The sequence below is a fragment of the Plecotus auritus genome (assembly GCF_963455305.1).
Source record: "Plecotus auritus genome assembly, chromosome: 9".
Classification (NCBI taxonomy): Eukaryota; Metazoa; Chordata; class Mammalia; order Chiroptera; family Vespertilionidae; genus Plecotus; species Plecotus auritus.
In genome coordinates, this window is record NC_137783.1 from 127149181 (window position 1) to 127164664 (window position 15484).

Genomic DNA, 15484 nt, shown 5'->3' on the forward strand with positions numbered 1-15484 from the left:
TTGGATATCACAGTTCAATAAATTTGTATCTGAGGAGGTAGAACAGATGAACCATGCCTAATTGTACACTTTATATCAGGGATCAGATAACTTTTTCTGTGAAGGGCCAAATAGGCTTTGCATACTGTAAGGTTTCTGTCTCAAATATTCAATTCTGACATTGTTGTGTGAAAGCAGCTACAGTCAGTATGTAAATGAATAAGGGAAGCTATGTTCCAGTAAAACTTTATTCATAGAATCAGGTGACTGTCCAAATTTGGACTCTGGGTGGCAAGTTTGCCAAACCCTGCTTTATATTATTATTCAATTTACATAAATAATTTTACCTAAGTCCACCTTCTTGATTTAAAAGTTCTGAAACTGTGGCAGAAAGAAAACTAGTAATAATTATGCAATCTAAAGTAAGTGTATCAATGTGTGGGCTATTCAGTAATAAAATGTGTAATTTACATAATAAAACCTATAATTTTCTAATACAGAGTAAGAATAAATTAGTTTTTTATTTGCTAGGGAAGTATGTGTTACTGCTTTTTAAAATTCAAAAGCAATTTAAATATTATAGTACTTATTAGTTGTTTATAGCTGAACTTTCAGTATAAAACTGCATACAAGCATTTAGATCCTATGGTAGAAGAGTTGGAAAATACATCTCTGGCATTTAAGTGGGGATTGTTCTGACCACTCCAGCTGGGGTAAAGGTCAAGCTCTGAGAATGACCCCAGGGATCATGGCAAGAAGGATTACCCACCCTCAGTTGGAACCATTCTCTTGCCAAATTTGGATTCTAGTGCGATTGTGCTCTGTGAGCTGAGGTTTTATAATGGCTTTCTCATTGAATTAATGAAGTCACCTGTGACATTTTCATTATTAAAAATGATTTTCTTGACAGTTACCCTGTAATTTAAAGCCAAAGTGAAGATAGCCATTGTTCTGAACATGTTAGAGACTAAGAGGGGCCCATTTGGCATTTTCACATAATTGATGAGATGTGAAATTGCTTTATTTTACACTAAGCTGGAGGCTATTCGCTTATTCTTATCCATCCTTTTAGTCTGCACATTGGGAGAATCCTGACACTCTGATTGGGTCTCATTGTCTTTTGTATAGCAGGCACTTCTAAAATAATCTATTTCCATGTTCCTGGTACTCATGGATACAGCCATGTAGGGTCTTGAAGCCTGGTCCTTCTTTTTTTGGGGGGAGAGGAGGGAGTAATATTGTGCCCACTGAGATGACCACATCGTATCATGTCATAGCTATTATTGCTTTTCTTAGCTTCTGTTGATTAAAGTAAACCTTTAGGGAGTCATTTTAGACAATGGGTACGTGAGCAAAATATATTAGTGACCTAAAAATAATGGTATATGAACTATAAGCCATTACTCTATTGGAAGATTCCTAGGATCTAGCCACTTCTTTGTTCAGACTAGCTGAATTCCGATTCAACTCAACTCTAGTTAAGCAATGAGTTGCTCTCTTCCCAGAAACACACATACATGAATATGTGTGTGTGTATGTGTGTGTGTGTGTGTGTGTGTGTGTGTGTGTGTGTGTGTGTGTATATATATATATATATATATATATATATATATATATATATATATATATATATTATTATGTAAAATTTCCCAGGAGCCAAGAGATCAAGAAAGGGGCTGTCAACTCCAGCATTACATTGTTTCTTAAGGGAATATACATAAGAAGTTCATCTTGCTTGGTGATAAGATGACATAGATATCAGCTGCACCACTGCAGAATATTCTAAGGGGTTATATAGGACAGGGCAAGATGGATAGGGGTACTGGGATGTGACTCACCCCAGAAAAGGGGAAAAACACCTTCCATGCTTTCTCAGGGTAAGGCAAAAGACTATTGCAGGAACTAGCACCCCATGGGGCACAGGGAGGGGTCAATCAGGCTGTCTCTGAGGGATTTAAGGGAAACAATCTGTATTCTGCCCGGGATCCAGGTGGCAGGTCCAGCTCAGACAGTGGTCACATCATGGAATGGTCTTTCTTCCACGAACGTATAAATCTTTCATCCTGTAGTATTTTGGAACATTATGATTTCTTGTCTTTTTTATTTTAATTTATTAGAGTAATATTGATTAATGTTACTATTAACATTACATAAATTTCAGGCTTACAACTTTATAACATATTATCTGTATACTCTATTGTGTACTCACCAACTGAAGTCTAGTCTCCTGTCACCATGTATTTAACTCCCTTTTCCCTCTTTGACCTTTCCCTACCCCCTTCTCAGGTAATCAACATTCTTCTGTCTGTATCTGTAAAGTTTGTTTGTTTGTGGCTTTTTGTTTTATATTCCATATATGACTGAAACTAGAGGCCCGGTGCATGAAAATTCATGCACTAAAGAGGGCTCCCTCAGCCTGGCCTTCCCCCTCTCACAGTCCGGGAGCACTCAGGGGCAGGAGGCAACCTGGTGATCAGGGGAAGGTGATGCCCCATCATACCTCTGCTGCTGCCACTGCTGGCAGCGCAAGCCTTGGCTGGCCCTGATTACCTGAGCATTAGGCTGCCCTGGGCAGCTGGGCAGCCACCTTCTGAGGCTTTCCTGTACCTTGGGCTGGCCCTGGGTGTCTGGACTGCCACCATCCAAGGCTTGCCTGTGCCTCAGGCCAGCCCTGGGCGGCTGTGGGGCTGAGGGGACTGGGGGACTCCAGAGGCAGGCGTGCCAGTGGGCACCACCATCTTTGAGGGTGTGACAGTCAATTAGCATATGTCATCCTTATTGGCTGTCAGTGCCACCATATTTGAGGGTGGGGCAGTCAATTAGCATGCTCCCTCCTTATTGGCTGTGGGTGCCGCCATCTTTGAGGGCAGGGCAGTCGATTAGCATAGTCACTCTTTATTGGCTGTGAGCACTGCCACCTTTGGGACGATGTGAGAGTCAATTAGCATATTCCCTCTTTATTAGATAGGATAATATGGCTCTTGCTCTTTTCCATATGACTTATTTCACTTAGCATGATACTCTAAGATCCATCCATTTTGTTGCACATGGCAATATTTCTTCTTTCTTATGTTTAAGTAGTATTTCATTGAATATATGTTTCATTTTTTTCTTCACTCATCCCTCCATCAAAGAACACTGAAATTGTTTTCATATTGTAGCTTTTGTGAATAAAGCTGCAATGAACATCCTATCTAATAAAAGAGTAATATGCAAATTGACTGTCACTCCAAGACACAAGATGGCTGTCCCCATGTGGTCAAAGATGGCTGCCTCCATGTGGACACAAGATGGCTGCCACAAGATGGCCTGCAGAGGAGGGCAGTTGTGGGCAGTTAGGGATGACCAGGCCAGCTGAGGAGGGCAGTTGGGGGGGGCCAGGCCAGCAGGGCAGGGTAGTTGGGGGGGTACCAGGCCTTCAGGGGAGGGCAGTTGAGGGGGGACTAGGCCTGCAGCAGAGGACAGTTGGGGTGGGGACCCAGGGCATCAGGGGAGGGCAGTTAGGGTGGAACAGGTCTGCAGAGGAGGGCAGTTGGGGGCAACCAGCCCTGCAGGGGAGGACAGTTGCAGGGCAGGCAGTTTTGCAGGGGAGTGCAGTTGGGGGTGACCAGGCCTGTGTGGGAGGACAGTTAGGGGTGCCCAGACTGGCAGGGGAGGGCAGTTAGGGGTAACAAGGCCAGCAGGGGAGGGTAATTAGGGGCAATCGGGCCGGCTGGGGAGCAGTTAGGCGTTGATCAGGCTGGCAGGGGAGTGGTTAGGGGGTGATCAGGCTGGCAGGCAGAAGCGGTTAGGGGCAATCAGGCAGAGGCAGGTGAGCGGTTTGGAGCCAGCATTCCTTGATTGTGAGAGGGATGTCCAACCGCCTGTTTAAACGGACATTCCTCAAGGAGTCCCAGATTGGAGAGGGTGCAGGCTGGGCTGAGAGACAACCCCCCCGACATGCACGAATTTCGAATTTCGTGCACCGGTCCTCTAGCAGGAATTTTATATATATATATATATATATATATATATATATATATATATATATATATATATATAATGTTTTCCATTTTTTCAGATCGATGCCAAGAAGAGATATTGCTGGTTAATATGGTAGCAATATACTTAATTTTTTGAGGAACCCCCATACTGTTTTCCATAGTGGCTACACCAATTTAAATCCCACCAGCAGAGTACATGGATTCCCTTTTTTCCTCATCCTCACCAACACTCATTTCTTGTCTTATTGATAATTATGGGTCACTTGGCCTGGCCTGTAGGGATCAATGGACCTCCCCGCTGCTGCAGCCTGGCCTTACCCACCAGCTCGTCAGGCTCCAGCCCACTGTCTGCATCAAAGTGGCAGGCCGCCAGGGAGGAACCCAAGGCCAGGCTGGGTTCTGCACTGCTCCTACTCATCCTGGCACCACTGCACCCACTTGCAAGGGGAGTGTCCACAGCAGGGCTCGCCAACCATTAGCTTGGCATCTGGCACCCATCTGTCAGCTGAGTGGCACTCCCGCTATGGGGCAACCAGGGGGAAACTCCTGCATTGAGCATCTGCACCCTGGTGGTCAGTGCATGTCCTAGCTACCTGCTGGTCACCTGGTCGCTTAGGGTTTTATATATGTAGACTAGGGGCCCGGTGCATGAAATTCGTGCACTGGAGAGGGGTTCCTCAGCCCAGCCTGCCCCCTCTTACATACTGGAAGCCCTCAGGGGATGTGCTACTGATGGCTTATGCCCGCTCCCCATTGGGAGTGGACCTAAGCCACAGTCTGGCCTCCCTTTGCAGGAGGTGACTGGGCTGATCAGAGGAGGGCGCCAGCCCCATCACCCCACTGCTGCAGCACTGCAAGTCACTGCAGTTGCCAAGGTATTTTCATCAACACAGACTCCAGTCCCTTCACCATGAAAAAATGACAACTTTCTTTAGGCATTTTCAAGATGTGTCTTTCATAGGATATGACATTTCTTTATTTTTCTTTTTATCCTCACCTGAGAATATGTTTCCATTGATTTTTTTTTCCCTTCCCTCCAATCCCAGGCTTAGCCCTGGCCCAAGCCTAAAGCCTCCACCTGAGGCTTTAGGCTTGGGCAGGGGGCCCTGCCACTCCCATCACCAGCTCGACCCCTTCCCAAGCCTAAAGCCTCAGTAAGAGGCTTTAGGCTTGGGAAGGGGGCCTCTCCACCCCTCCGATGGCCGGCTGGGAGTGACCTGGGTGCTGAGGAGGTTCCCAGGACCCAGGTATGTATGCAAATTAACCTCCATCTTTGTTGGGTTAATTTGCATACTCACTCTGATTGGCTTTGGGTGTAGCAGAGGTTTGGTCAAATTACATGTTTCTCTGTTATTAGGTAAGATAGCCATTCTGACAGGTGATATCTCATTGTGGTTTTGATTTGCATTTCCCTTATAATTAGTTAGGTTGAGCATCTTTCCATATATTTGTTGGCCACCTGTATGTCCTCCTTAGAAAATTGTCTCTTTAGGTCCTCTGCTCATTTTTTATTTTATTTCCCTTTTTTAAAATTTAAATTTAACAGAGTGACATTGGTTAATGAAAATATGTAATAAAGAACTCATACATCTCAACAACAAAATAAAACAATTATTTTTTAATCAGATGGTTTTATTTTATTGTTGAGATGTATGAGTTCTTTATATATTTTGCATATTAGCTACTTATTGGATTCTAATAGTCTTTAATATTCTATACGTATAATTGCATCTTCTGCAAAAAGTGACAGTTTTACTTCTTCATTTCCAATTTGGATGCCTTTTATTTCTTTCTCTGGCCTGATTGTTCTAGCTAGGACTTCCAGCAGTAGGATAAATAACAGTGACAAGAGTGGGCATCTTGTCTTGCTCCTGATCTAAGCAGAGGCCACCAGTTTATGTCTCTATCTTTCACCCTCCCTCCCACCATTTCCAAAGAAAAATCAGTGGAAAAAATATCCTCAGGTGAGAATGCACATCAACAACAAAAGTATCAATTAAGTCAATTTGGTCTAATATGTCATGTAAGATCAATATTTCCTTAATGACTGTCTGTTTGGGTGACCTATCCATTGCTATCATTGGGATATTCAGATTCTCTACTATAATTGTGTTTTTTGTCACTTTCTCTCTTTAGTAATTTTTTTAAATATATTGTGGTACTCCCAAGTTGGGTGCAAATATATTGATGTTATGTCATCTAGATGAATTGTCATCTTTATCATTATAAACTGCCCATCTTTGTCTCTTGTTACTTTTTGTATCTTGAAATCTACTTTGTCTAAGTACCCCTACACCCACTTGTCTCTGGAGGCTATTTGCTTAAAGTATCTTCCATGACTTCACTTTGTTGAACCTATGCTTGTCTTTGGAGCTGAGTGTCCTATTGGTGACATAATTAGGTCTTGTTTTTTTTTAATCTGTCTTGCTACTGTGTGCCTTTTGATTGATGGACTTACATTTACATTTAGGATAATTGTTGATATATGAGGACTTACTACAGCTATTTTATCTTTTGTTTTGTTTTCTAGTTGCTCTGTATCTCCATTTATTTTCCTCTAATGACTCTGTCTTCTATTGTAATTTGATGGTTTTCTCTCATTTTTCTGTGTGTGTTTGGGCCTTAGCTCTGGAATTTTGTTTTGTTACCATTATGGTTGTGTAAAATGTCTCGTACATACAATAATCCTTTTTCTTCTAATTGCAGTGTATCTTCATTCACCTGTACCTGCTCAGTCCTTTTCCTCCACCCCTTTGATGATTTTGTCACAAATTATCCCTTTTTATGTTGTACATTCATTATCAAATTAATGTAGTTACAGCATTTTTAACGCTCTTTCCCACTTAACCTTTATGTTGTAATAGTTTAGTAATTTATTTTGAAGTACATTTGCAGTTTCCTGCTTCTGTGTGTCTGTTAATCATCTTACTCAGAGTTTCCTATAATTTTGTCTTTAGTTTCTATAAGAGAGCTCCTCTCAACATATCTTGTAATGCAGTTTTTGTGGTGGCAAATTCTTTTAACTTTTGTTTGTCTGGGAAAGCCTTCATTTCTTGTATATCGTTGAGTTTCTTTGTGACTGCAATCTTGAGTTCTCTGTTATTTAAACCACAGTAGCTCATGACTCTGAACTTGGTTTCTAGACACTTTTTATTTTCTTACGTTACTCCAATATAATCTTGGTTGTTCTCGTATTTGATGGATTGTTTCACTGTCGGTGCATTTTGAGGTAGTGCTCTCTTTTCTTGTGTAAATACTGGTTTGCTCAATAATTCAGCATGTTGGTAAGGAGAGTGCTTTATTTGTTTTTAGTAGGTATTATTATAGCACACTTTTTGTGCTGCTTGGATCTTGGTGTAGCTGCATTGCTTTGGTTACGAAGAGTGCCTCATATTCACCTTGGTGGTTGGTGTGCTGTCTGTGACCAGCTCAACTCAGTTATTGGGCACCACCATTGTGGTGGGGGAATGTGGCAGGTGGTGGAAAACCGATTTGCTAGCTCCCAGAGCTACCTTCTTTTACAGCTGTTTTTGGCTTTGCCAAGGCCTTTGGGGAAGAGGCAGGTTCATGATCTAGTGGTTCTACCCCCTTTGGGTTATGGCTTTTGACTCCACCTTTCTGTTTAAAGCTTCCCAGCTACATCTATAATGGGGAGGACAGTAAGGGAGATGGAAACTGCTTCTGCCCCTTTTACACTCCAGACCATAGTGTGAGGATGGTAGCCAACTCCTCTCCCACGGCCGCACTCAGTGAAGCCATGGTGCCCCCCATCTCTTCCAATACACCCACCTTCAGATGCCCTGAGGCACAGGTCTTTCAGGTGTTTTTGTGTTAAAGTAATCCAAATTGTAAATTTAAGGGAAGAAACAACAGAGTCTCTCACTCTGCGGTGATGTCATTCCCTATTTCTTACCATCTCTTATATAATAGATCTGGTGCATAGGATTCGAGAGAAAGCATTTTTCAACCTGTTAAGTTATTATATATGTAGCTAGTACATATCCTTTTCATTCTCCATAAAGAGTGTAAAGCAATTAAAGATTGCCACTCTAGTTGACTATAAGCTTATATCAGTAAGTCCTGTCTTATTCAACGTTGTCATTGATGAAGTAAATGAAGACCTTGAGGGAAAGTCCATCAAGTTTACAGATGTCACTAAACTGTGAAGAAGGACAAAATATGGTGGATGACAGAAACAGCATTTAGAAATCATTGTGACAGGCAGCAGAGATGAAATGGATGTAACAAGGTGAAATACAGTATGGATAAACATCAAGTTTTACAATTTCTGCCTCCAAACAACCAACTGTGCAAGATGGGATAGGACTCAATGGGGTTTTAGTCTTCATTAAGCTCAATATAAGTCAACACTATGACAAGCCAGAGAAAGTAAGAAAGTACAGCACTTAAAATAAGATGACCATGAATCCCACTGCACTCTGTGTTGGTCAGACCATTACTGAAGAATTTTATTTAGTTCTCTAACTGAGCTACTTTTTTTGTGTGAAATGGAGATACAAATTTCTACTCTACATAATTATTAGGATTAAATGTGATAATGCATAGAAAAGACACCACAATGTGTGCTACAAAATAAGTGTTGAAATTATGGTAGATTAGTAATATTATTGGAAATACTCAAAGTTGTTGAAGAAGGCAACTACAATAGATTTCAAAATTTTGGGGACTGGTCAAAACATTGGAGATCTTTAATCCAGAGATGAGAAGATTCAGTGGATACATAAATGCTTTCTTTTAAAAACAGAAGATTTGAAATGTAACAATGGGTTTGGTAGTTCTGTGATTACCAAGGCTATGAACAAGGATCAATGATTAGAGGCAACAAAAAGTCCAATTTTTATCATTTGGACATGTACAGAGAAATATATTTTAAATGACTTCCATAACAGTGAGTTCCTGGAGAGGTTCAAAGCACAGGCTTGATGACTTTTGAATATTTTTGCCTTAGAAAGGATTAAAGTATAGGTCAGAGGTTTCATTATGTGTACTTTAAGGTACCCTTGGCCCTGAGATTCTATGGTTTTGTAAATACCCAGCAAAGCAGTTATAATCAAAAATGGTTGACCACAGGTCTCACCTTGCATTTTCAGCTTCCTTGTATGAGGTGAAAAGTTACTATGAACAACAGACATAAAAGAAATATGCTGAAAATTGTTCAGTCTTAATATCTGAATGCTGTTGACTCTCAGTTCTTTAAAAGTATCATTATAGAGTACCTTTATAATTTCAGAGCTATTACTGCAGAAATTTTACTGTGTTTATAATTTGGGGACCAAACTGCTTCAAGATAGCACCCGATTATAGCCCCCAGCGATAACCTAAAGACTGTCTTGTAGAAGACAGGTTGTTACGAAACCAGAGACCTGGAGGTGCTGCTTAGAGAATCACTACCTCTGTGATACTGAATGACATTTAGCCCTTCTAAACCTCAGTTGCTTCTCCTGTAAAAGGGGATGGTCAGACTTCCTCCCAGAGTTGAGGCAGAGATAAAATTAGATGAATGCATTTGAATGTGTTAGTCCGTATCATTATGAACTGGGAAAAGTACAATATCATGATTTTGAACTCGAATTCTTGTTCATATTTGCATTCTTATCTGTTTATTTTTTGAAACTCTTTTTTATCCCAAATGTTTCTTAGAAATGATACTTCTAGAAATATGATTTCTAAAGAACACTTAGAAAAAAGTTTCCAAAAATACACTGACCTTTTTTTAAAGTTACAAATGTCTCCATTTTCACTCAGGCCGCTTTGCAGGCAAGGTCAGGGAAAGAAAAGGGCATGTGTATGGGAGACACACCTGTGCATCGCTTTTGAAAAATCAGGAGGTGGCCGGGGGCATACTGTGACTGTAAGAAATGTTTCCTATGAGCTCTCTAAAGACTGAGGTTTGATTTTCACAGCACAGCCCTCATGATGAAACCTCCTTAACCTCATTTCTAAACAGGATGGGAAGATATTCTGCCGACGGACAGCTTGTGATTGCCAGAATCCAAGCGTTGATCTTTTCTGTTGCCCGGAGTGTGACACCAGGGTCACGAGTCAGTGTTTAGATCAAAATGGACACAAGCTCTATCGAAGTGGAGACAACTGGACTCACAGCTGCCAGCAGTGCCGTTGCCTGGTATGTCAGCTTCCTTCCGAGGGGGTTAGCCTGTTGGTCTTGAGGGTGGCCCAGGGGCTTTCATTTCCTGCTGTTTGTAATCCTGTGCAGGGAATGTGGGTTCTGTCGCTAAGGAGTATGTGCTTTGCCTGAAGACACTCAGATTCCACTATTTAAAACACTGTACGAGACAAAAAGAACATAATTAAGGGACACATTTGACCCAAGTTATTATGTTAGTTCACAACTGCTACTTTTTAGCAATCCATATAATGAAAAATCCCTTTTTGATAAAAAGTCTCAAAACCTTGACATACCATTCTTATAGAGCCAAATCTTTCATTTCTTGGGACATACCCATTAAAAGTTCCAATATGGGAGAGAACGTAAATGTCAGGGATTGAGTCATGAAGCCAAGAATCGAATCCTGGTTCTCCCATGTGCTAGCTCTGTGTGATTAACTTGGGCAAGTGTTAGCATTTCACTAATAAATTCTTACAAATGTCAATGTACACAAATGGATGAACATTACCTATATTTAGGGCTGTTATGAATATTAGAGATATAGGGAAAATATAATATTTGGCACAGAGATGGTACCTACTGCACAATAATTCCTATTGTTCATATTTCCTAGATTGAAAAATGTGTTTCAGATGCTAAACCTTCATAAAGAAAAAATGCTAATTTAGATTTTAATATAGGGATAATAATGGTATAATCAGATTTGAGATAGTCCAGAGAAAATGCTTAATTTCTATTTTTAAATTATACTATAAACAAAGAGTTCCAAGAATATAAAGACTGTTAGGATACTTTATTATCTAAGTAATGATGTTTCCTCTGTGAGGAGTCATACATAGCCATTGGTGCTAAGTCGTAACTAAGTCAATTTGTAATGGAAACTATTAGCTGCGTTCCATAGTTAATTATTTGATTCACTCTAGGGATACTATGTGGAAACAAGTATTGGAAGAAATTATGCTTCAAATTTCTATTGGATTGTCTAAAATCTCCTGGTTAATGTACAGATAATTTTAATAGAACACATCCTTCTTAATCATTTTTACTACTGAAGAGTATAACTGAGCTAAATTCAAATCATAGCCATTTTTTCACACTTCCATCCAGGGACAAACACAACACAACTAGGGAACAAGCATGCAAATCAGTCTAGAAAATTCCATTTCCTTTTTAAGATGCCAATCATCAGACATTCAGAACAATTGGTATTAGTTTTAGACATGAAATTTTTGCAAAATTTCAGAAATGTCTCCTCTTCCATCCCTAGCCCTAAGTTTACTATTTTATGGGGAAAATTGAAGCAATTGAACAAATAATTACTGAAGAATAATGTAGGTCATATTTAAGAAATATTCATTGAAGAGTTTGCCTGTGCCAGACTCTGGTTGGTAAGCATGGTCCATCATGAAGCTGATCAAAGGCAATAGCCTTGTGAAGCTGACCAAATAATTAGACATGAGGGCCATGATAACAGAAGAAGCAGCTACCTAGAGAAACGGTTCTACTGTGGGCCAGTGGAGCCCCAGTGACCAGGTTCTGAGATGTGTGAACACTTCCTTTGAAGTGTAATATAGGAAGTCCACTGGTTACATGGCACATTTAAGAGCATTGTGAAATGGTTCTCCTGAATTTGCCCAACCTTAACTTTAAATTTGATACTAGCAACTCATGGTTGCAGTATTACAGTGCTTCGGGTTTCCCTTTGACCTCCAAAGAAAGGAATTTCTCTTTGCACACTAGCCAGTACCTTACCATTAGTTCATTCATTTGATTGGCATTTATTGACCAAAACTAAGCCCACAACCTGAAAGCTCAAAACTTACTGTGGAGTTGGATTGATAATGATGATAACTAGTACGATACAAAATAATTACAGGCTGCCATTGACACAGTCATCAGACCTAACTCTTTCTGGGGCTACAGTACAGATGGTCATCAAAAGTACCCTGGAATGCCCTAATCGGTTTGGCTCAGTGGGTAGAGTGTCGGCCTGCGGACTCAAGGGTCCCAGGTTTGATTCCGGTCAAGGGCATGTACCTTGGTTGTGGGCACATCCCCAGTAGGGAGTGTGCAGGAGGCAGCTGATCGATGTTTCTCTCTCATCGATGTTTCTAACTCTCTATCCCTTTCCCTTCCTCTATGTAAAAAATTAATAAAAATATATTTTTTAAAAAAGTACCCTGGAAGAGGCACATTGTATTCACAATGGTGCTAAAGTGGGAATATTCAGTAGGAACAATGATGAGAATCATCGTGCCTCTTCCCCTCTCTTAAGCAACAGAATTGTGCATAAGAACAATGATGAAGCATTTTTGGCTTTCTCTCTACAGGAAGGGGAGGTAGATTGCTGGCCACTCGCGTGCCCCACTTTGAGCTGTGAGTACTCAGCCACCTTGGAAGGGGATTGTTGTCCCCGCTGTGTCAGTGACCCCTGCCTGGCTGATAGCATCACCTACGACATCAGGAAAACTTGCCTGGATAGCTCTGGGGTTTCAAGGCTTAGCGGCTCAGTATGGACAATGGCTGGATCTCCCTGTACAACCTGCAAGTGCAAGGTAACTGGATGTCCCGGGATAACCATGCCTCACACAATTGCCAGAGAACACTAGCAGGAGGTCGACTCCTGAGGTTTCTGAATGCACAGGTGCCAAGGGCCGTGGTGGAAACAGAAGTAGCATTTACTTCTCACAAGGGTCTTATGTCTGAATGGATCATAGCTGCACTGTATATAAAGGCAAATTCCAAATGAACATGGAATAGAATAGTCCTCTCCCTTGCCTTTAAATTACAGAATTTTAACAATTGACTCTAGTCCCAATGATGGCTGACTTAAGCTATTTTGACCTATATATTAAAAAGAAAGAATGGAACAAAAAAAGACATTTCATCCTGGAAAATATTACCAGCTCTTTCATGAAACTGTCACAGTTAGGAAAAAAGTGCTCTGTGAAGTTGTTTGCTTTGTTTAATTCTCATGGTGCTTAATGCTGGGACGTGACCCTCTGCTGCAGGATTTAGTTGTTTTTCTCTCCTTTTGGAAGGAGTTCCCAAGAGGTATCCTCCTATGTCTTTAAAATTAAACACTGATTCCTTCCTCCCTTCAAAGCTCTTGAAGAGCTGTGACCTGAGCTGACCTGAAGGAGGGTGTGAGGCAGTGTCAAATTGGTGCGAAAACATCTGTTTAAGATTCCCGTGATTAAGGCTATTAACAATACTAGTATATTTGGTTTTATCAAGTCTTGCCTCGGCTCCAGTGGAAGGTTCCCAGCTTGTTTTCTGATGGTCTTATAAATGGGGATTTTTTTCCCTCTTTTCCAGAAAATATCACCTTAAGATACAGCCCTGTCAAACTTTATGTAGCCAAAGGGCCATGGTTCCATGTGTACCTGCTGCCCAGCAAACAAAATGACAGGAGATTTATTACTTATTATTATTTCTATGAGATTAGGTCTGCGATTTACTTACAGGGGTTGTAAAGGTATATTTACATTAACACATGTTAAGGAATTTTTTTTTTATCATTTATGCCTTTCATTGTCACCATGAGAGACTGTATATTTTTTCCTAATATGCCAACCTTTCTGGAACCCTTCGGGTACTTTTGGATAGCATTGTTAATGGTAAATTATTATCTTTTAGAAAATTGTTTTTGCAAACAATCTCATTTGGAATAAGTCCAGTGAATAATTTGGAAATAAAGGGGAAAGTCCCAAATATGCTTTGAGCTCAGACATTCTTCCTTCCTGCTCTTTCCATAGTAATTTCTCCAAAGCATTCATGGAGTTTGTCTCAAATGTAGATGCTTATTTTGAATACAAAAGTACATCCTGCTAATTTATTTATACCCTGTGTCTCAACTGGCTAATGCTTGTGTCTTGTGCACAGAATGGAAGTGTCTGCTGTTCGGTGGATTTGGAGTGTCTCCATAATAACTGAGGTATTTAAAGTGGACTCATCATCATGGGAGAAAAATGGACAAATGCCCATCCAACATGATGAAGAACAGGAGTTGGTGTGATTTTTACCGCAGAGAGTTACCAAAGTCTCCATCTAAGGAAGGTGTTTGGGGGTTGCCTCTTGGACCTGCCACTTTGCTCATTCTTGCTAACTAGTCTAGGTGACCTACAGTGCAGTGCATTTCAGTCCATGGTTATTAAAGAAGTTGCCCGTGTTGTAAATCAGGTTTCCCTAATCAGATCATTTGCAAATACATTTAAATGATCCCATTGTAAACGTTGATGTATTTTTTTGTTGGTTTATTTTGTGTACTAACATAATAGAGACTCTGCTCCATTTATTTATTTTTTCTTAATTTTTGGAACAAATTCTACAAATAAAGTTGCCTGTGGTGATTTTGTCCCATCCACTTAGTATTGAGATCCCTGTGAAATGTATTGATAAATATGCATGTAGAGTCTAATTGCATCCTACTGATATTTCAAACCATTGAACACACTTAGATGCCCAGTCATTCAGCTAAAACAAGCTGAAAGCAATTATGATAAAGAGAGGAGAAAGACCACACATAATTAAATAATTTTTATAAAAAGAACTTTCTACTCCCTCTACCAGACAAAGTGAAACAACATCTTAAGCCACAGTTTAGAAACAGCAATGCATCTTTTTGGCATTGAAAGAGAAAGTATGTGTGCATCAGTTTTATATAATATTTGAAAACTTACGAGGGACTTTCCTGATGAGAAACAGGAGTTGGTGAATGTTACTATTTCTCCATTACAGAAAAGTAAATTAATATTTCCTGGTCAGCCAATTTGTTCAGCTCTAGTTGATTATTTGCACCTTGGGACTGATAACCAGGTTACCTAATATCTGCCTAGTGCTACTGATCACTAAATTATACAACCTCTACATGGTAGAAGATGACACTTTTAAGAAAAAACTATTTAGGAACCTGACAATAGAATCATGGCAGAGTGAGAATATTGTATTGTTTCTCCTCTTAAGTTTATAAGTCAGATAATATGACTCACTCAACACAAAAACACGTCTGGAAGATCTATGCATTAGGACATCTGAAGGTGAGCATATTGGAGTGGGTAGGGGCAGGAGGACAAAGTGAAAGACAAAGAAGGTGGTTGCAGGTGCTGTTGAGCACCCACCATGGCTCCAGTGAGTGCAGAAGAGGAGTCAGGAGTCCTCACAGTACAACCTGGAGTGTAAGAGAGACAGAAGCTGTTTTCACCTCCCTTCTCACGTCTCCATTGTGACAAAAGTGGCTAGAAAGCTGTAAACAAAACAACAGAACTGAAAGCCATAAATGAAGGGGATGGGGCCATGACATTAAGAACTTGCCTCCTGTCCTCCACATGTCCTTGCATAGACCTATAAAGCCAAAAACACTGCAGAAAAAGGA

The 15484-nt window shown here is 40.5% G+C and overlaps 1 protein-coding gene across 2 annotated transcripts in view; it reads left to right on the forward strand.

Moving 5' to 3' along the window:
* The window catches only part of NELL1 (neural EGFL like 1), a 721145-nt gene extending 706673 nt beyond the window's left edge, over positions 1-14472 (forward strand). For both annotated transcript variants that reach the window (XM_080687783.1, XM_080687782.1), the window contains 3 exons: positions 9931-10107; positions 12441-12665; positions 13996-14472. In XM_080687783.1, coding sequence (XP_080543909.1) covers positions 9931-10107; positions 12441-12665; positions 13996-14046 — 453 coding nt within the window. In that variant the 3' untranslated portion in view covers positions 14047-14472. The remainder of the gene's footprint in view (positions 1-9930; positions 10108-12440; positions 12666-13995) is intronic.
* Positions 14473-15484: the final 1012 nt, after the last annotated feature.